Source organism: Schistocerca americana, chromosome 11 (assembly GCF_021461395.2).
Source record: "Schistocerca americana isolate TAMUIC-IGC-003095 chromosome 11, iqSchAmer2.1, whole genome shotgun sequence".
NCBI lineage: Eukaryota > Metazoa > Arthropoda > Insecta > Orthoptera > Acrididae > Schistocerca > Schistocerca americana.
Window position 1 is genome coordinate 114217004 of NC_060129.1, and position 21940 is coordinate 114238943.

A 21940-nucleotide genomic window follows, 5' to 3' on the forward strand; every position below is an offset into this window, starting at 1 on the left:
CTTATGAGATATTTTTACACGTCATATGTATTTTATTTGTAACTATTGTGCACTGTTTGCACGCCTATTCTCTTATTGTGTGACGAGAGACGATACTACGGAATGTTGTCTCTGTTAGTTATGTCCAATTAATGTGAGCAGTCGACGAAATGGACTGGCCCTGTAAAAATTTTTCCTGTACAAATGATCTAAAGATTTAATTCCGCTACAACTAGTAATCACCGTGTATTTTTGTGCGATCTGGGCGAATAAACTTCTGTAAAAAGGACGACCATGTTTACTTTCTGAGATCGCCTCCAATACTGTGACACCTCGTAGACAGTGAAAATGTTTGAAGGATACAGAAAACAAATAACAATTCAAATTAAATGCTTTCTAGCTTGGAAACTATTCGGATTAGGACGTATGCCCATATGACGTTTGTTGTTCAGAATCAGTAACGTTATCACCTCTCAAAGCATGTACCTCACCTCCTGACTTACCTTGTATATCTTTCACACCTATTTGTAGACACTTTTCATCTGTACATTTTAACGTATTCCAAAACAACTAAATACACCAAAGAAACGCTAACAGGTCACTTTCGTAAATTTTTGCGTGTTATTCCTTTTCACACCCAGAGGGATAATAGGGGTATTTTACTCCCACATAATTGTTATGAAACTAATCAGTGACTACACCAAATGTGATAGAGATTGCTCCAGGCGTTACCCAGAGACGCTGATATGTCATTTTGTCAAACCCCCCCCCCCCTCCCCAACCTCTAGGAGTAAAGCGTCGTTGGCACTTTCACCAACCAGCCTACAACCCGAAAACTGTACATTCGATAGTAACATCGGCCGTTACCGAACATTATACATGTCATGGCCTCTCATACCCACCCCAATCAGTACGGGTGGTAGAAGTTTACCCCCACATAAATTTTATACACGAATTTTGTGTGAAATTGCTCCAAATGTTCCTCAGTAGATAATGATGTATCTACGAAGTTGGTTGGTGGAAATCGATGCAGTGGTTTATACAGGGTGGTCCATTGATCGTGGCTGGGCCAAATATCTCACGAAATAAGGGTCAAACGAAAAAACTACAAAGAACGAAACTCGTCTAGCTTGACGGGGGAAACCAGATGGCACTACGGTTGGCCCGCTAGATGGCGCTGCCATAGGTCAAACGGATATCAGCTGCGTTTTTCTAAATAGGAACCACAATTTTTTATTACATATTCGTCTAGTACGTCAAGAAATATGAATGTTTTAGTTGGACCACTTTTTTCGCTTTGTGATAGATCGCGCTGTAATAGTCACAAACATATGGCTCACAATTTTAGACGAACAGTTGGTAACAGGTAGGTTTTTTTAAATTAAAATACAGAACGTAGGTACGTTTGAACATTTTATTTCGGTCGTTACAACGAGATACATGTACCTTTGTGAACTTATCATTTCTGAGAACGCAGGCTGTTACTGCGTGATTACCTGTAAGTACCACATTAATGCAATAAATGCTGAAAATGAAGTCCGTTAACCTCAGTGCATTTGGCAATACGTGTAACGACATTCCTCTCAACAGCGAGTAGTTCGCCTTCCGTAATGTTCGCACATGCATTGACAATGCGCTGACGCATGTTGTCAGGCGTTGTCGGTGGATCACGATAGCAAATATCCTTCAACTTTCTCCACAGAAAGAAATCCAGGGACGTCAGTTCCGGTGAACGTGCGGGCCACGGTATGGTGCTTCGACAACCAATCCACCTGTCATGAAATATGCTGTTTCAGTACCGCTTCAACCGCACGCGAGCTATGTTCCGGGCATCCATCATGTTGGTAGAACATCGCCATTCTGTCATTCAGTGAAACATCTTGTAGTAGGTCGACGGAACATTACGTAGGAAATCAGCATACATTGCACCATTTAGATTGCCATCGATAAAATGGGGGCCAATTATGCTTCCTCCCATAATGCCGCACCATACTTTATCCCGCCAAGGTCGCTGATATTCCACTTGTCGCAGCCATCGTGGATTTTCCGTTGACCAATAGTGCATATTATGCCTGTTTACGTTACCGCTGTTGGTGAATGACGCTTCGTCGCTAAATAGAACGCGTGCAAAAAATCTGTCATCGGCCCGTAATTTCTCTTGTGCCCAGTGGCAGAACTGTACACGACGTTCAAAGTCGTCGGCATGCAATTCCTGGTGCATAGAAATATGGTACGGGTGCAGTCGATGTTGATGTAGCATTCTCAACACCGACGTTTTTGAGATTCCCAATTCTCGCGCAATTTGTCTGCTACTGATGTGCGGATTAGCCGCCACAGCAGCTAAAACACCTACTTGGGCATCATCATTTGTTGCAGGTCGTGGTAGACGTTTCACACGTGGCTGAACACTTCCTGTTTCCTTAAATAACGTAACTATCCGGCGAACGGTCCGGATATTTGCATAATGTCGTCCAGGACACCGAGCAGCATACATAGCACACCCCCGCTGGGCATTTTGATCACAATAGCCATACATCAATACGATATCGACCTTTTCCGCAATTATTAAACGGCCCATTTTAACACGGGTAATGTATCACGAAACAAATACCGTCCGTACTGGCGGAATGTTACGTGATACCACGTACTTATACATGTGTGACTATTAGAGCGCCATCTATCACAAAGCGAAAAAAGTGGTCCAAGTAATACATTCATATTTCTTTACGTAGTACACGAATACGTAAAAAAGATGGGGATTCCTATTTAAAAAAAAAAACTGATTTGACATCCGTTTGACCTGTGGCAGCGCCATCTAGCCGGTCAACCATAGCGCCATCTGGTTTCCCACTTCAAGCTAGACAAGTTTCGTTATTTGTAGTTTTTTCGTGTGACGCTAATTCCGTGAGATATCTGGCCCGGTCACGATCAATGGACCACTCTGTATAGGCAGATAAGTACACACCTACACACTTCGCCCAATCCAAATGTTGGACGCTTGTGTGTGTGTGTGTGTGTGTGTGTGTGTGTGTGTGTGTGTGTGCGTGCGCGCGCCTTTTTGCCAAGATGTGCAGTGCGTGCCGTGTTCCCTCACGCCGGTCCCTTTCTGTGTTTCAGTATGGCAAGCAGCTACGGGAGAACTACCGCTCGTTCAAGAGCAAGTGTACCGAGTCCGGCTCCAGTCCCAAGGAGTACAACAGCTACTCCGTGCCCAATGTGAGTACCACGCACCTACCTCCTCTCCAACACTGTATGTACGCCAATTTCTTGTTTTGAACGGGACGCCGGCCGGCGTGGCCGAGCGGTTCTAGGCGCTTCATTCCGGAACCGCGCGACCGCTACGGTCGCAGGTTCGAATCCTGCCTCGGGCATGGATATATGTTGATGTCCTTAGGTTAGTTACGTTTAACTAGTTCTAAGTTCTAGGGGACTGATGACCTCAGAAGTTAAGTCCCATAGCGCTCAGAGCCATTCGAACCATTTTTTGAACGGGACGCCATGAATCTTGTGGATGTTGCTGGGAGATTACATTGTTCAAATGTCTGTGAATTCCTAAGGGACCAGACTGCTGAGGTCATCCGTCTCTAGACTTAACACTACTTAAAGTAACTTATGCTAAGAACAACAGACACACACCCATGACCGAGGGAGGACTCGAACCTCCGGCGGGAGGGGCCGCGCTATCCGTTACATGGCGCCTCAAACCACGCGGCTATGCCCAGTGGCAAAAGAGTAATAGAGCACCACAAAAATAAGGGTAAGCGTGTTTTAACATGTGAACGAAATACACTCCTGGAAATTGAAATAAGAACAACGTGAATTCACTGTCCCAGGAAGGGGAAACTTTATTGACACATTCCTGGGGTCAGATACATCACATGATCACACTGACAGAACCACAGGCACATAGACACAGGCAACAGAGCATGCACAATGTCGGCACTAGTACAGTGTATATCCACCTTTCGCAGCAATGCAGGCTGCTATTCTCCCATGGAGACGATCGTAGAGATGCTGGATGTAGTCCTGTGGAACGGCTTGCCATGCCATTTCCACCTGGCGCCTCAGTTGGACCAGCGTTCGTGCTGGACGTGCAGACCGCGTGAGACGACGCTTCATCCAGTCCCAAACATGCTCAATGGGGGACAGATCCGGAGATATTGCTGGCCAGGGTAGTTGACTTACACCTTCTAGAGCACGTTGGGTGGCACGGGATACATGCGGACATGCATTGTCCTGTTGGAACAGCAAGTTCCGTTGCCGGTCTAGCAATGGTAGAACAATGGGTTCGATGACGGTTTGGATGTACCGTGCACTATTCAGTGTCCCCTCGACGATCACCAGTGGTGTACGGCCAGCGTAGGAGATCGCTCCCCACACCATGATGCCGGGTGTTGGCCCTGTGTGCCTCGGTCGTATGCAGTCCTGATTGTGGCGCTCACCTGCACGGCGCCAAACACGCATACGACCATCATTGGCACCAAGGCAGAAGCGACTCTCATCGCTGAAGACGACACGTCTCCATTCGTCCCTCCATTCACGCCTGTCGCGACACCACTGGAGGCGGGCTGCACGATGTTGGGGCGTGAGCGGAAGACGGCCTAACGGTGTGCGGGACCGTAGCCCAGCTTCATGGAGACGGTTGCGAATGGTCCTCGCCGATACCCCAGGAGCAACAGTGTCCCTAATTTGCTGTGAAGTGGCGGTGCGGTCCCCTACGGCACTGCGTAGGATCCTACGGTCTTGGCGTGCATCCGTGCGTCGCTGCGGTCCGGTCCCAGGTCGACGGGCACGTGCACCTTCCGCCGACCACTGGCGACAACATCGATGTACTGTGGAGACCTCACGCCCCACGTGTTGAGCAATTCGGCGGTACGTCCACCCGGCCTCCCGCATGCCCACTATACGCCCTCGCTCAAAGTCCGTCAACTGCACATACGGTTCACGTCCACGCTGTCGCGGCATGCTACCAGTGTTAAAGACTGCGATGGAGCTCCGTATGCCACGGCAAACTGGCTGACACTGACGGCGGCGGTGCACAAATGCTGCGCAGCTAGCGCCATTCGACGGCCAACACCGTGGTTCCTGGTGTGTCCGCTGTGCCGTGCGTGTGATCATTGCTTGTACAGCCCTCTCGCAGTGTCCGGAGCAAGTATGGTGGGTCTGACATACCGGTGTGAATGTGTTCTTTTTTCCATTTCCAGGAGTGTAGCTCGGAAAATGATAATGTTCTTACGTTTCGGATATGAAGTGGTGGTGCGACTTCCAGATCAGGTGAGAGCAAACGCAGATGCCTACAGAACTCCAAGTAATTACTTACTTACATAAAAAACGCGACGTGAGCTGTTTGATAGTCTAAAAATCACACATATATTACTGGCCATTAAAATTGCTACACCAAGAAGAAATGCAGATTATAAACGGGTATTCATTCGACAAATATATTATACTAGAACTGACATTTTCACGCAATTTGGGTGCATAGATCCTTAGAAATCAGTACCCAGAACAACCACCTCTGGCTGTAATCACGGCCTTGATACGCCTGGGCATTGAGTCAAACAGAGCTCGGATGGCGCGTACAGGTACAGCTGCCCGTGCAGCTTCAACACGATACCACAGGTCATCAAGAGTAGTGACTGGCGTATTGTGACGAGCCAGTTGATCGGCCACCATTGACCAGAGTTTTCAGTTGGTGAGAGATCTGGAGAATGTGCTGGCCAGGGCAGCATTCGAACATTTTCTGTATCCAGAAAGGCCCGTGCAGGACCTGCAACATGCGGTCGTGCATTATCCTGCTGAAATAGAGGGTTTCGCAGGGATCGAATGAAGGGTAGAGCCACGGGTCGTAACACATCTGAAATGCAACGTCCACTGTTCAAAGCGCCGTCAATGCGAACAAGAAGTGACCGAGACGTGTAACCAATGGCACCCCATACCATCACGCCGGGTGATACGCCAGTACGGCGATGACGAATACACGCTTCCGATGTCCGTTCACCGCGATGTCGCCAAACACGGATGCAACCACCACGACGCTGTAAACAGAACCTGGATTCATCCGAAAAAATGACGTTTTCCCATTCGTGCACCCTGGTTCGTCGTCGAGTACACCATCGCAGCTGCTCCTGTCTGTGATGCAGCGACAAGGGTAACTGCAGCCACGATCTCCGAGCTGATAGTCCATGCTGCTGCAAACGTCGTCGAACTGTTCGTGCAGATGGTTGTTGTCTTCCAAACGTCCCCATGTGTTGACTCACGAATCGAGACGTGGCTGCAAGATCCTTACAGCCATGCGGATAAGATGCCTGTAATCTCGACTGCTAGTGATACGAGGCCGCTGGGATCCAACACGGCGTTCCGTATTACCCTCCTGAACCCACCGATTCCATATTCTGCTAACAGTCATTCGATAATGCGAACAGCAATGTCGTGATACGATAAACTACAGTCGCGATAGGCTACAGTCCGCCTTTTATCAAAGTCGGAAAAGTGATGGTACGCATTTTTCCTCCTTACACGAGGCATCACAACAACGTTTCACCAGGCAACGCCGGTCAACAGCGGTTTGTGTACGGGAAATCGGTTGGAAACTTACCTCATGTCAGCACGTTGTAGGTGTCGCCACCGGCGCCAACCATGTGTGAATGCTCTGAAAAGCTAATCATTTGCATATCACAGCATCTTCTTCCTGTCGGTTAAATTTCGTGTCTGTAGCACGTCATCTTCGTGGTGTAGCATTTTTAATGGCCAGTAGTGTATTTGTTTGATGGTGCTGGTGTTTTGGTTGTTGGTGATGGTGACTGTTGTGGTGGCGATGGTTCTGATGGTGGCTTGATTGATGATGGTGGTGATGATGGTTGTGATGATGATTTGGTTGAAGATGGTGATTTGATTGATGATAGTGCTGATGAATTTGATGATGATGATGATGATGATGATGATGATGATGATGATGATGATTAGTGTTTTTGGGCGCACAACAACGAGGTTATCAGCGCCCGTGATGAATTTGGTTGATGGTGGTAGTGATGATATGGGTGATAATGGTGACAGTTATAGCTTAAGATGGTAGAAAATAAACATTCATTTCCTGCCTTTGGTAGCTTATCTCTTAGGATCCTGTACAGTCTGCAACATACACTCCACATGGGCCCAGGCGCAGCCTGAGATGAGGCTCCAGTTATCCACGCAGAATATCAAATGGTTCAAATGTCTCTGAGCACTATGGGACTAAAGATCTGAGGTCATAAGTCCCCTAGAACTTAGAACTACTTAAACCTAACGAACATAAGGACGTCACACACATCCATGCCCGAGGCAGGATTCTAACGTGCGACCGTAGCGGTCACGCGGTTCCAGACTGAAGCGCCTACAACCGCTCGGCCACTCCGACCGGCCACAGAATGTCCTACAGGGCCACATGCTTACAAGGGAACCTCCCCATCGCACCCCCCTCAGATTTAGTTATAAGTTGGCACAGTGGATAGGCCTTGAAAAACTGAACACAGATCAATCGAGAAAACAGGAAGAAGTTGTGTGCAACTATGAAAAAAAAATAATCAAAATATAAAAACTTAGTAGTCCATGTGCAAGATATGCAACATCAAGGATAGTGTAAACTCAGGAGCGCCGTGGTCTCGTGGTTAGCGTGAGCAACTATAGATCGAGTGGTACTTGGTTCAAGTCTTCCCTCGAGTGAAAAGTTTGATTTCTTGTTTTTCAGACAATTATTTTGCGAAGCTGCACGGGTACACAGAGCAGTATTGTTTACGTGATCGTGGGTCAATTATCAGAGTTCAGGCACTTCGCTCTCCAAGATTCCAGGAGATGTTCAGATTTGCTTGGACATATGCAGGATTTGACGGTCTACACACGGAAAAATTTGAAGCGTTAAAAACATATGTTTTGAGAGAGCACAGGGAAAACTGACGACTGTGAAACTGTTGCATTCATTTGTTGCAGTTTATGTGACAAACTCTTATGTTTTCATCACTTTTTTGGGAGTGATTATCACATCCACAAGAAAACCTAAATCGGGCAAGGTAGAAGAGTCTTTTTACCCACTCGCCAAGTGTACAAGTTAGGTGGGTCGTCAACATATTCCTGTCACGTGACGCACATGCCGTCACCATTGTAGTATAGAATATATCAGACGTGTTTTCCTGTGGAGGAATCGGTTGACCTATGACCTTGCGATCAAATATCTTCGGTTCCCATTGCAGAGGCACGTCCTTTCGTCTACTAATCGCACGGTTTTGCGGTGCGGTCGCAAAACACGGACACTAAACTTACTGCAGTGAACAGAGACGTCAATGAACGAACGGACAGGTCATAACTTTGCGAAAGTAAAGAAAGTAAACATTTCACTCGAGAGAAGACTTGAACCAAGGACCTCTCGTTCCGCAGCTGCTCACGCTAACCACGGGACCACGGCGCTCCTGCACTCACATTATCCTTGATGTTGCCTATCTTGCTCATGGACTACTCAGTTTGTATATTTTGCTTACTTTTTTAATAGTTCCACACAACTTCTTCCTGTTTTCTCGATTGATCTGTGTTCAGTTTTTCAAGGCCTTTCCACTGTGCCAACTTATAACCAAATCTGAGGGGGGTGCGATGGGGAGGTTCCCTTGTTAGTGTGTTTTTGGAGTACGTGCTGCAACACACGCACTGCGCCTCTGCCCCGTGTGTGAGCGTGCGCCCGAGTTACGTAACCCGTCTCGGCGCACGCCCGTGTTTACACGGGAGAGGAAGAAGACACCGCCCGCCGCTTTGCTTTCTGTAAAACCCGGCGGCGCGCGCCCGCCTGCTGCGGCCGAGGCACTAAAGGCCCGCCAAGGCCGGGCGTATCTGTGCGGTGCTTTGGAAAGCGCCGGCACGCCTATCGGCCCATTGTGCTGTGTGCCCGGCCGCGCTATTTGTCGCCACTTTACGCCCCCGCGATAAGCGGACGGGGTCACCTTGCCCCGGCACACGGGACTCCCCGCGTTGGCGCTCCTGCGTGAATCCCTTTTCGCGGAATGATGAATTTTGGAACACGTATTATGTTCGAGTTGTTGTTGTTGTGGTCTTCAGTCCTGAGACTGGTTTGATGCAGCTCCCCATGCTACTCTATCCCGTGCAAGCTTCTTCATCTCCCAGTACCTACTGCAACCTACATCCTTCTGAATCTGCTTAGTGTATTCATCTCTTGGTCTCCCTCTACGATTTTTACCCTCCACGCTGCCCTCCAGTACTAAATTGGTGATACGTCGATGTCTCAGAACGTGTCCTACCAACCGGTCCCTTCTTCTACTCAAGTTGTGCCACAAACTTCTCTTCTCCCCAATTCTATTCAATACCTCCTCATCAGTTATGTAATCTACCCATCTAATCTTCAGCATTCTTCTGTAGCACCACATTTCGAAAGCTCCTATTCTCTTCTTGGCCAAACTATTTATCGTCCATGTTTCACTTCCATACATGGCTACACTCCATACAACATATTCGAGTATAATGACTTTTCTGGAGACTAGAAATCTACTCTGTAGGAATCAGCATGGGTTTCGAAAAAGACGGTCGTGTGAAACCCAGCTTGCCCTATTCGTCCACGAGACTCAGAGGCCCGTAGACACGGGTTCACAGGTAGATGCCGTGTTTCTTGACTTCCGCAAAGCGTTCGATACAGTTCCCCACGGTCGTTTAATGAACAAAGTAAGAGCATATGGACTATCAGACCAATTGTGTGATTGGATTGAAGAGTTCCTAGATAACAGAACGCAGCATGTCATTCTCTATGAAGAGAAGTCTTCCGAAGTAACAGTGATTTCAGGTGTGCCGCAGCGGAGTGTTGTAGGACCGTTGCTATTCACAATACACATAAATGACCTTGTGGATAAGATCGGAAGGTCATTGACGCTTTTTGCGGATGATGCTGTAGTATATCGAGAGGTTGTAACAATGAAAAATTGTACTGAAATGCAGGAGGACCTGCAACGAATTGACGCATGGTGCAGGGAATGGCAATTGAATCTCAATGTAGACAAGTGTAATGTACTGCGAATACATAGAAAGAAAGATCCTTTATCATTCAGCCACAATATAGCAGGTCAGCAACTGGAAGTAGTTAATTCCGTGAATTATCTGGGAGTAGCCATTAGGAGTGATTTAAAATGGAATCATCATATAAAGTTGATCGTCGGTAAAGCAGATGCCAGACTGAGATTCATTGGAAGAATCCTAAGGAAATGCAGTCCGAAAACAAAGGAAGTAGGTTACAGTACATTTGTTCGCCCACTGCTTGAATACTGCTCAGCAGTGTGGGACCCGTACGAGATAGGGTTGATAGAAGAGATAGAGAAAATCCAACGGAGGGCAGCGCGCTTCGTTGCAGGATCATTTAGTAATCGCGAAAGCGTTACGGAGATGATAGATAAATTCCAGTGGAAGACTCTGCAGGAGAGACGCTCAGTAGCTCGGTACGGGCTTCTGTTGAAGTTTCGAGAACATACTTTCACCGAGGAGTCAAGCAGTATATTGCTCCCTCCTACGTATATCTCGCGAAGAGACCGTGAGGGTGAAATCAGAGAGATTAGAGCCCACACAGAGGCATACCGTCAATCTTTCTTTCCACGAACAATACGAGAACGGAATAGATGGGAGAACCGATAGAGGTGCTCAAAGTACCCTCCGCCACACACCGCCAGGTGGCTTACAATGGATGTAGATGTAAATGTAGAATATGTAGTACGGTGCCAGAGAAAAGTCGCGCACTTGAGAATAAATACGAGGGTCACTCGAAAAGAAACGCACACTATTCTTTTTTAAAATCCATCTTTTATTCTAAATGTTTGCAAGTTTTACAGTGTGTAGATAAATCCTTTAGGAACAATATTTTTGTTTCTCCACATAATTTCCATCCCTCTCAACTACCTTCCGCCATGTTGGCTCAAATGGCTCTGAGCACTATGGGACTCAACTGCTGAGGTCATTAGTCCCCTAGAACTTAGAACTAGTTAAACCTAACTAACCTAAGGACATCACAAACATCCATGCCCGAGGCAGGATTCGAACCTGCGACCGTAGCGGTCTTGCGGTTCCAGACTGCAGCGCCTTTAACCGCACGGCCACTTCGGCCGGCCCGCCATGTTGGAACCAGCGCCTGTATACCCGCACGGTAAAATTCTGGACCGACCTGTTGGAGCCACTGTTTGGCAGCGTGCACAAGGGAGTCATCATCTTCAAACCTTGTTCCACGAAGAGAGCCTTTCAGTTTCCCAAAGAGATGATAGTCACACGGAGCCAGGTCAGGACTGCAAGGCGGGTGTTTCAGTGTTGTCCATCCGAGTTTTGTGATCGCTTCCACGGTTTTTTTGGCTGACATGTGGCCGTGCATTGTTGTGCAACAGCAAAACATCCTGCTTTTGCCGATGTGGTCGAACACGACTCAGTCGAGCTTGAGGTTTCTTCCGTGTCGTCACATATGCATCAGAATTTACGGTGGTTCCACTTGGCACGATGTCCAAAAGCAGGAGTCCTTCAGGATCGAAAAACACCGTAGCCATAACTTTTCCAGGAGAAGGTGTGTTTTTGAATTTTTTTTTTCTTGGGTGAATTTGCTCCACTGATTGCTTCTTAGTCTCTGGTGAAAAATGATGGAGGCATGTTTCATCACCTGTCACAATTCTTCCAAGACATTCATCTCCACCATTCTCGTACTGTCCCAAGAGTTCGCTGCATACCGTTTTTCTTGTTTCTTTGTGAGCCACTGTCAGCATCCTGGGAACCCACCTGGCACAAACTTTTTTCAACGCCAACACTTTCAGTATTCTGCAAAGACTTCCTTCCCCTATCCCAACGTAGCGTGACAATTTGTTCACTGTGATGCGTCTGTCAACAGTCACCAATTCGTCAACTCTCTGCACATTGTCTGGAGTGTGTGCAGTACGAGGCCTGCCGCTGCGAGGACAATCCTCAATATTGCCGTGCCCGCTTTCATCACGTAACCTGCTCGCCCACCGACTAACTGTACTGCGATCGACAGCAGCATCTCCGTACACCTTTTTCAACCTCTTGCGGATGTTTCCCACTGTCCCGTTTTCACAGCACAGGAATTCTATGACAGCACGTTGCTTCTGACGAACGTCAAGTGTAGCAGCCATCTCGAAGACATGCTGTGACGGCGCCACTCACGGGAACAGGTTGAACTAAGTTTGAAAACAAGCGGGTAGGATGTATCTACACACTGTAAAACCTTCACACATGCAGAATAAAAACTGTATTTTTGGAGTGACGCTCGTATGTCTGTAAATAACAGTTGCAGTACGTTATCAGCTGTCGCAAGATTACCGACAACAAACGAAGACGGCATTGCAGTGGATACAAGCCAGACGCGGCGACCGAGTCCTGTGCAGTTCATTGCTGGGTGAACATATGTTTTCCCAAGAGCAACCAGTTTTTACTGTTGAACAGTATTTGGCGAGTCGTTCGCACGCCCGTGTTATGTACACGCATTTCGTGGGAAATGCCCTTACAGTGACATTATTTGTCCGTTTACCGTGAGGGCGTGTCAGCTGCAGCCCATTGGTCACGTTAGCGGACACTAAAGTGGCTGAGGTGGGAAGTGTCTTTCTGCTTCACGCTTCAACACGTTTGAGCAGAGTAACTATCCACAGATTTGGTGTGTAGTCCTCACAAAATGATGCGGAAGTTGGAACTTCGTGCGCAGCATCTTCGTACTGAATGCAGATGATAAACGCGTATTCATTGGACAAATGTATTATACTAGAACTGACATGTCATTACATTTTCACGCTCTTTGGGTGCATAGATCCTGAGAAATCAGTATTCAGAAAAACCACCTCTGTCCGTAATAACGGCCTTGATACGCTTGGGCATTGAGTCAAAACAGAGCTCGGATGGCGTGTACAGGTACAACTGCCCATGCAGCTTCAACACGACATCATAGTTCATCAAGAGTAGTGACTGGCGTATTGTGACAAGCCAGTTGCTCGGCCACCGTTGACCGGACGTTTTAATTTGGTGAGAGATCTGGAGAATGTGCTGGCCAGGGCAGCAGTCGAACATTTTCTGTATCCAGAAAGGCTGTACAGGATCTGCAACATGCGGACGTGCATTGTCCTGCTGAAATGTAGGGTTTCGCAGGGATCGAATGGAGGGTAGAGACACGGGTCGTAACACATCTGAAATTGCAACGTCCACTGTTCAAGATGCCGCCAATGCGAACAAGAAGTCACCGAGACGTGTAACCAATGGCACCCCATACCATCACCATCACGCCGGGTGATACGCCAGTATGGCGATGACGAATACACGCTTCCAATGTGCGTTCACCGCGATGTCGCCAAACATGGATGCGACCATCACGATGCTGTAAACAGAACCTGGATTCATCCTAAAGAAAATTAAGTTTTGCCATTCGTGCACCCAGCTTCGTCGTCGAGTACACCATCGCAGGCGCTCCTGTCTGTGATGCAGCGTCAAGGGTAACCGCAGCCACGGTCTCCGAGCTGATAGTCCGCGCTGCTGCAAATGTCGTCGAACTGTTCGTGCAGATGGTTGTTGTCTTGCAAACGTCCCCATCTGTCGACTCGGGGATCGAGACGTGACTGCACGATCCGTTACAGCCGTGCGGATAAGATGCCTTTCATCTCGACTGCTAGTGATACGACGCCGTTGGGATCCAGCACGGCGTTCCGTATTACCCTCCTGAACCCACCGATTCCATAGTCTGCTAAGAGTCATTGGATCTCGACCAACGCGAGCAGCAATGTCGCGATACGATAAACCGCAATCGCGACAGGCTACAGTCAGACCATTATCAAAGACGGAAACGTGATGGTACGCATTTCTCCTCCTTACACGAGGCATCGCAACAACGTTTCAACGCCGGTCAACTGCCGTTTGTGTACGAGAAATCGGTTGGAAAATTTCCTCATGTCAGCACGTTGTAGGTGTCGCCACCGGCGCCAACCTTGTGTGAATGCCCTGAAAAGCTAATCATTTGCATATCACAGCATCTTATTCCTGTCGGTTAAATTTCGCCTGTGTAGCACGTCATCTTCGTGGTGTAGCAGTGTTAATGGCCAGTAGTGTAAATAAACTGGAAGCAGTCTAGATTGCATAACGTTTTTAATGTGGTGACCGGATTCGATCATTTTATAAGATATCAGCCACAAGCAAGAGGGTTGCCATGCGCCACCGCCTCCGGCAGACATTCGTGGCCTGAAGATGATCTTATAAAAAGATCTAAACCGGTCACCACATTAAATAAGTTATGCGATCGTGACTGCTTCCAGTTTATTTATAATAATTACAGATCGCTGTTTTCCTAGAACTATGTTCCTTAAGATGTTAATCGCGCAGTATATCACACGATATATCGAGAACTATGGCTGAAGGGCAACAGAGAGATTCCATATTTCTAGATTTCCGGAAAGCATTTGACGCGCTGCCCCATTGCAGGCTGGTAACGAACGTACAAGCATATGGAGATGTGAATGGCTCGAATACTTCTTAAATAATAGAACCCCAAGAACTTACAGAATAACAACAGCGGTTCTAACACACGTACCTGGGGGCATTCCTGACGATACCATTTTCTCTGCTGAACACTCTCCCTGGAGGACTTAGGTAGTAATCTACATCTACATCTATATTTACATGGATACTCCGCAAATCACATGTAAGTGCCTGGCAGAGGGTTCATTAATCCACCTTCACAATTCCCTATTATTCCAATCTCGTATACCGCGCGGAAAGAATGAACACCTGTATCTCTCCGTTCGAGCTGTGACTTCCCTTATTTTATCTTCGTGATCGTTCCTCCCTATGTAGGTCGGTGTCAAAAAAAATATTTTCGCATCCGAAGCAGAAAGTTGGTGATTGGAATTTCGTGAGATGATTCTGTCGCAACGAAAAACGCCTTTCTTTTAATTATTTCCAGCCCAAATCCTGTATCATTTCTGTGACACTCTCTCCCATATTTCGCGATAATACAAAACGTGCTGCCTTTCTTTGAACTTTTTCGATGTATTCCGTCAGTCCTATCTGGTAAGCATCCCACAGCGCGCAGCAGTATTCTAAAAGAGGACGACAAGAGTAGTGTAGGCAGTCTCCTTAGTAGGTCTGTTACAGTTTCCAAGTGTTCTGCCGATAAAACGCAGTCTTTGGTTAGCCTTCCCCACAACATATTCTGTGTGTTTCTTCCCATTTAAGTTGCTCCTAATTGTAATACCTAGGTATTAAGTTGAATTTACGGCTTTTAAATTAGACTGATTTATTGTGTAACCGAAGTTTAACGAGTTCCTTTTAGCGCTCATGTGGATGACCTCACACTTTCCGTTAATGGCTCTGAGCACTATGGGACTCAACTGCTGAGGTCATTAGTCTCCTAGGACTTAGAACTACTTCAACCTAACTAACCTAAGGACATCACAAACATCCATGCCCGAGGCAGGATTCGAACCTGCGACCGTAGCGGTCTTGCGGTTCCAGACTGCAGCGCCTTTAACCGCACGGCCACTTCGGCCGGCACACTTTCCGTTATTTAGAGTCTACTGCCACTTTTCGTAACATTCAGATATCTTTTCTAAATGGTTTTGTAGGTTTTGTTGTGGTGGTGTAATGGTCGGCGTTCCTGCCTCGTAAGCAACAAGACCCGGGTTCGGATCTCGGCCGTGACACAAATTTTAATTCATTTGGTCAGCTTCTATCATTGCCGGAGATAAAGTTGAAATTCAGATTTCTCGAAGAAAATTTACTTATAAGATACGGCTGTATGGTTATTTTCCTTTCGTAAAGATGTTATTTCGTCCGACGTCTGGGCGAAATGACCACAATCAGAAAATTCGTCGGCCGGAGTGGCCGAGCGGTTCTAGGCGCTACAGTCTGGAACCGCACGACCGCTACGGTCGCAGATTCGAATCCTGCATCGGGCATGGATGTGTGTGATGTCCTTAGGTTAGTTAGGTTTTTTAAAAATGGCTCTGAGCACTATGGGACTTAACATCTGAGGTCATCAGTCCCCTAGACTTAGAACTACTTAAACCTAACTAACCTAAGGACATCACACGCACCCATGCCCGAGGCTGGATTCGAACCTGCGACCGTAGCAGCAGCGCGGTTGCGAAATGTCGTGCCTAGAACCGCTCGGCCACAGCGGTCGGCTGCCACACACCAATCCGGCGGCGTGGTGTGTGTGTTGTAGCCAGGAAGAGTAATGTGATTGTTCGTCATTTTGAAGTCACGTTCGTGTTTCATTGTAGGCACTGTTATAACGCGGAAGGTCCAGAGTCAGCTGATGATATCGAAGGCTGCAGATCATCTGGAGAATGGAATCAGCGACTCAGCAGAGTACCCGGAAGCACGCCACTGATCGAGCTGGCAACGGCGACACAATAGTGGTGATGGGGCGTGCGCGATCGCTACGCAGGCGGGGTGTCGGCCAACACACACACACACACACACACACACACACACACACGCCGTTACGAGTAACGGTGGGGCGACCTCGTCTAGCGCTCGCTCTACGGCCGCGTCGCTTTCCAGGCCAGACCGGCCTAGGCTCAACTAGACCACTCATCTAGCGAGGCGATGCGAACAACGCGCAGTGATGGCTCACTAGTATACGACCACAAGATTTGCGATGAGCATCTTAGAGGAACTCAGGTCGATCATGTATTTAGCGGTAATACTAGGAAGGAGATCCGAATCGGTCATATACAATATGTACAACAACCAAGAGGGAGTGGACGATCAGGAACGAAGTGCTCGTATTAAGAATGGTGTAAGACAAGGCTGTAGGCTTTCGCCCCTACTCTTCAATCTGTACATCGAGGCAGCAATGATGGAAATAAAAGAAAGGTTCAGGAGTGGAATTAAAATACAAGGTGAAAGGATATCAATGATACGATTCGCTGATGACATTGCTATCCTGAGTGAAAGTGAAGAAGAATTAAATGATCTGCTGAACGGAATGAACAGTCTAATGAGTACACAGTATGGTTTGAGAGTAAATCGGAGAAAGACGAAGGTAATGGTTCAAATGGCTCTGAGCACTATGGGACTCAACTGCTGAGGTCATTAGTCCCCTAGAACTTAGAACTACTTAAACCTAACTAACCTAAGGACATCACAAACATCCATGCCCGAGGCAGGATTCGAACCTGCGACCGTAGCGGTCTTGCGGTTCCAGATTGCAGCGCCTTTAACCGCACGGCCACTTCGGCCGGCACGAAGGTAATGAGAAGTAGTAGAAATGAGAACAGCGAGAAACTTGACATCAGGATTGATGGTCACGAAGTCAATGATGTTAACGAATTCTGCTGCCTGGGCAGTAAAATAACCAATGACGGACGGAGCAAGGAGGACATCAAAAGCAGACTCGCTATGGCAAAAAAGGCATTTCTGGCCAAGAGAAGTCTACTAATATCAAATAGCGGCCTTAATTTGAGGAAGAAATTTCTGAGGATGTACGTCTGGAGTACAGCATTGTATGGTAGTGAAACATGGACTGTGTGAAAACCGAAAGAGAAGGGAATGGAAGCATTTGAGATGTGGTGCTATAGACGAATGTTGAAAATTAGGTGGACTGATAAGGTAAGGAATGAGGAGGTTCTACGCAGAATCGAAGAGGAAAGGAATATGTGGAAAACACTGATAAGGAGAAGGGACAGGATGATAGGACATCTGCTAAGACATGAAGGAATGACTTCCATGGTACTGGAGCTGTAAAGGGCAAAAACTGTAGAGAAAGACAGAGACTGGAATACGTCAAGCAAATAATTGAGGACGTAGGTTGCAAGTGCTACTCTGAGATGAAGAGGTTAGCTCAGGAAAGGAATTCGTGGCGGGCCGCATCAAACCAGTCAGTAGACTGATGACAAAAAAAAAAAAAAAAAAAAAAAAAAAAAAAAAAAAAAAAAAAACCTAGGAAGGAAGAATCTCCTTGATGAACCAGAGCTCCACTGACCAACTTCCACAGATTGTTTCGGGTTACCTTCCGAGCTGATGATGGTGCAGTGTACGAGAAGGTGTCGTTGGGTGACTACAGGAGGATACGAGGTGACACAGACAAAATTTCTAGTCGGTGTGGTGAGTGGTGGTGGTGGTGGTGGTGGTGGTGGTTAGTGTTTAACGTCCCGTCGACAACGAGGTCATTAGAGACGGAGCGCAAGCTCGGGTTAGGGAAGGATTGGGAAGGAAATCGGCCGTGCCCTTTGAAAGGAACCATCCCGGCATATGCCTGGAGCGATTTAGGGAAATCACGGAAAACCTAAATCAGGATGGCCGGAGACGGGATTGAACCGTCGTCCTCCCGAATGCGAGTCCAGTGTGCTAACCACTGCGCCACCTCGCTCTGGGTGGTGAGTGGTAAACTAGCTTTACACTGAGAAGTCATGGGATACCAAAAATGTTCAAATGTGTGTGAAATCTTACGGGACTTAACTGCTAAGGTCATCAGTCCCTAAGCTTACATACTACATAACCTAAATTATCCTAAGGACAACCACACATCCCCATGCCCGAGGGAGGACTCGAACCTCCGCCGGGACCAGCCGCACAGTCCACATGGGATAACGATACCCTAGTATCGTGTACACAAGGTACACTATGTGATCAAAAGTATCCGGACACCTGGCTGAAAATCGACTTACAAGTGGCGCCCTTCATCGGTATTGCTGGAATTCAATACGGTGTTGGCCCACCCTTAGCCTTGATGACAGCTTCCACTTTCGCAGGCATACGTTCAGTCAGCTGCTGGAAGGTTTCTTGACGAATGGCAGCCCATTCTGCTGTACTGAGGAGAGGTATCGATGTCCGTCGGTGATACCTGGCGCGAAGATGACGTGGCAAATCATCCCAAGTGTGCACCATAGGATTCAGGTCACGACTCTGTGCAGGCCAGTCCATTACAGGGATGTTATTGTCGTGTAACCACTCCGCCACAGCCGGCCGGGGTGGCCGAGCGGTTCTAGGCGCTACAGTCTGGAATCCTGCCTTGGGCATCGATGTGTGTGATGTCCTTAGGTTAGTTAGGTTTAAGTAGTTCTAAGTTCTAGGGGACTGATGACCTCTGCAGTTAAGTCCCATAGTGCTCAGAGCCCACTCCGCCACAGGTCGTGCATTATGAAGAGGTGCTCGATCGTGTTGAAAGATGCAATCGCCATCCCTGGATTGCTATTCTACACTGGGAGGCAAGAAGGTGCCTAAAACATCAATGTAGGTCTATGCTGTGATAGCACCACGCAAAACAACAAGGGGTGCAAGGTCCCTCCATGAAAAAGACGATCACACCATAACACAACCGCCTCCGAATTTTACTTTTGGCACTGCATAGGCTGGCAGATGACAAGCGCCCAGCATTCGCCATACCCACACCCTGCCATCGCATCGCCACATTGTGTACCGTGATTCTCCACACCACACCACGTTTTTCCACTGTTCAATCGACAAATGTTTACGCTCCTTACACCGAGCAGGGCGTCGTTTGGCATTTATAGGCATGATGCTTGGCTTATGAGCAGCCGCTCAACCGTCAAAGCCAAGTTTTCTCACCTCCCGCCTAACTGTCATAGTACTTGCAGTGGACCCTGATACAGTTTGGAATTCCTGTGTGACGGTGTGGATAGATGTCTGCCTATCACACATTACGACCCTCTTCAACTGTCGGCGATCTGTGTCAGTCAACAGACGAGGTCGGCCTGTACGCTTTTGTGCTGTTCGTGTCCCTTCACGTTTCCACTTCACTACCACATCGGAAACAGTGGACCTAGGGATGTTTAGTAGTGTGGAAATCTCTCGTACAGACGTATGACCAGGTTCGAAGTTCGTGAGTTCCGCGGAGCGCCCCATTCTGCTGTCTCACGATGTCTAATGACTTCTGAGGTCGCTGATATGGAGTACCTGGCAGTAGGTGGCAGCACAATGCACCTAATACGAAAAACGTATGTTTTTGGTGGTGTCCGGATACTTTTGATCACACAGTGTATAAAAGTTCAGTGCACTGGCACTTCAAAAGATTTCCGATGTGATTATGGTCGCAAGACAGGAATTAACAGACTTTGAACGCCCGAAGATAGATAGAGCTACACGCATACGACATTCCACTTCGGAAATCGTTAGCGAATTCAATATTCGGAGTTCCACTGTATCAAGAGTCTGCCGAGAACATCAGGCTTCAGGGATTGCCTTTCATCACGGACAGTGGAGTGGCCGACGTACGTATTAGTGATAGTATCATTTATGCCCTACTCCAAATGTTAAAATGTGTGTGAAATCTTATGGGATTTAACTGCTAAGGTCATCAGTCCCTAACCTTACACACTACTTAACCTAAGTTATCCTAAGGACAAACACACACACCCTTGCCCGAGGGAGGACTCGAACCTCCGCCGGGACCAGCCGCGCAGTCCATGACTGCAGCCCCTAGACCGTTCGGCTAATCCCACGCGGCTGCCCTACTATGGTTTCCGAGATAGAACACATTTAATATTCATTGTTATTTATTTTCCGTACTATCGAACATTGTCACTGTTTGCAAATGGCTCTGAGCACTATGCGACTTAATTTCTGAGGTCATCAGTCCTCTAGAACTTAGAACTACTTAAACCTAACTAACCTAAGGACATCACACACATCCATGCCCGAGGCAGGATTCGAACGTGCGACCGTAGCGGTCACGCGGTTCCAGACTGAAGCGCCTAGAACCGCACGGCCTAAGGGAAATCAGAGCTCGTACGGAAAGATATAGGTGTTCATTCTTTCCGCACGCTATGCGAGATTGGAATAATAGAGAATTGTGAAGGTGGTTCGATGAACCCTCTGCCAGGCACTTAAATGTGATTGGAGAGTATCCATGTAGATGTAGATGTAGAAGGTTGTGTCGAAACTGGAAAGCATTCGATCAAGACATTGAGAGATTTAAGATTTCGAACAAACGAACATTTACAATATAGTTGTTCACAATTTCCTTTTTCCGGATATGATTCTCGTATCATATGCAGCATGCAAAATGCATCGTCACGACTGTCATCTATTCTTTTCCTGCCCAAAAGGCAACACCCACCTACTAGAATGAGATTTTTCACTCTGCAGCGGAGTGTGCGCTGATATGAAACTTCCTGGCAGATTGAAACTATGTGCCGGACCGAGACTCGAACACGGGACCTTTGCCTTTCGCGGGCAAGTGCTCTGCAAGGTTCGCAGGAGGCGAGGTACTGGCGGAAGTAAAGCTGTGAGGACGGAAGTAAAGCTGTGAGGACGGGGCGTGAGTCCTGCTTGGGTAGCTCAGTTGGTAGAGCACTTGCCCGCGAACGGCAAAGGTCCCGAGTTCGAGTCTCAGTCCGGCACACAGTTTTAATCTGTCAGGAAGTTTCATACCCACCTACTACTTTCACTGCCTAATTTCCCATCCTAATTCCTTCTGCATCACTGATTTAATTGGATTTCATTCCGTTACTCTTGTTTAACTTTTGTTGATGTCTACCTTATTACCCCTCTGAGGAGACTGTCTGTTTCCAATTTTGGCTCTAGAATTTTCTCCTCTAATATCCGTGCTGACGCTTGATGAAGACCGGAATGAGATGTGTCCCGGACGGTCGCGCAGTGCAGTGCTGCGGCCGCTGCGGGGGCGTGTTAGCACGGAAATCGCGTGGGCGCTGCGTCGGCCAGCTGGGCCGCTATATCGATCCCAGCTGCCTAACAGGTACGGGTCGGGGGGCGAGTCTATGCTAATGTCGCGAGGGGCAGCGGCCCGAGTCCAGACAACACCCAACAGGTGGTCTCCCCCTGGCGAGGCCGTTCTGTAATCCCGAAGCTCCCCAAACACCGCCAGCCGAGTGCGGCGAAAGCCGGAGGCTCTGTTGAGCGGCGGCAACACTTCCGCACTCGGAATGTAATGCTTCTTTCATACTTATATTTTGTCACATCACATCATAAGCACTGAAAGACCTAAGTC

At 47.7% G+C, this 21940-nt stretch overlaps 1 protein-coding gene across 1 annotated transcript in view; it reads left to right on the forward strand.

Moving 5' to 3' along the window:
* The window catches only part of LOC124553621 (growth factor receptor-bound protein 14-like), a 1033185-nt gene that overhangs the window by 972541 nt on the left and 38704 nt on the right, over nucleotides 1-21940 (forward strand). The window contains exon 10 of the mRNA XM_047127476.1: nucleotides 3097-3195. Coding sequence (XP_046983432.1) covers nucleotides 3097-3195 — 99 coding nt within the window. The remainder of the gene's footprint in view (nucleotides 1-3096; nucleotides 3196-21940) is intronic.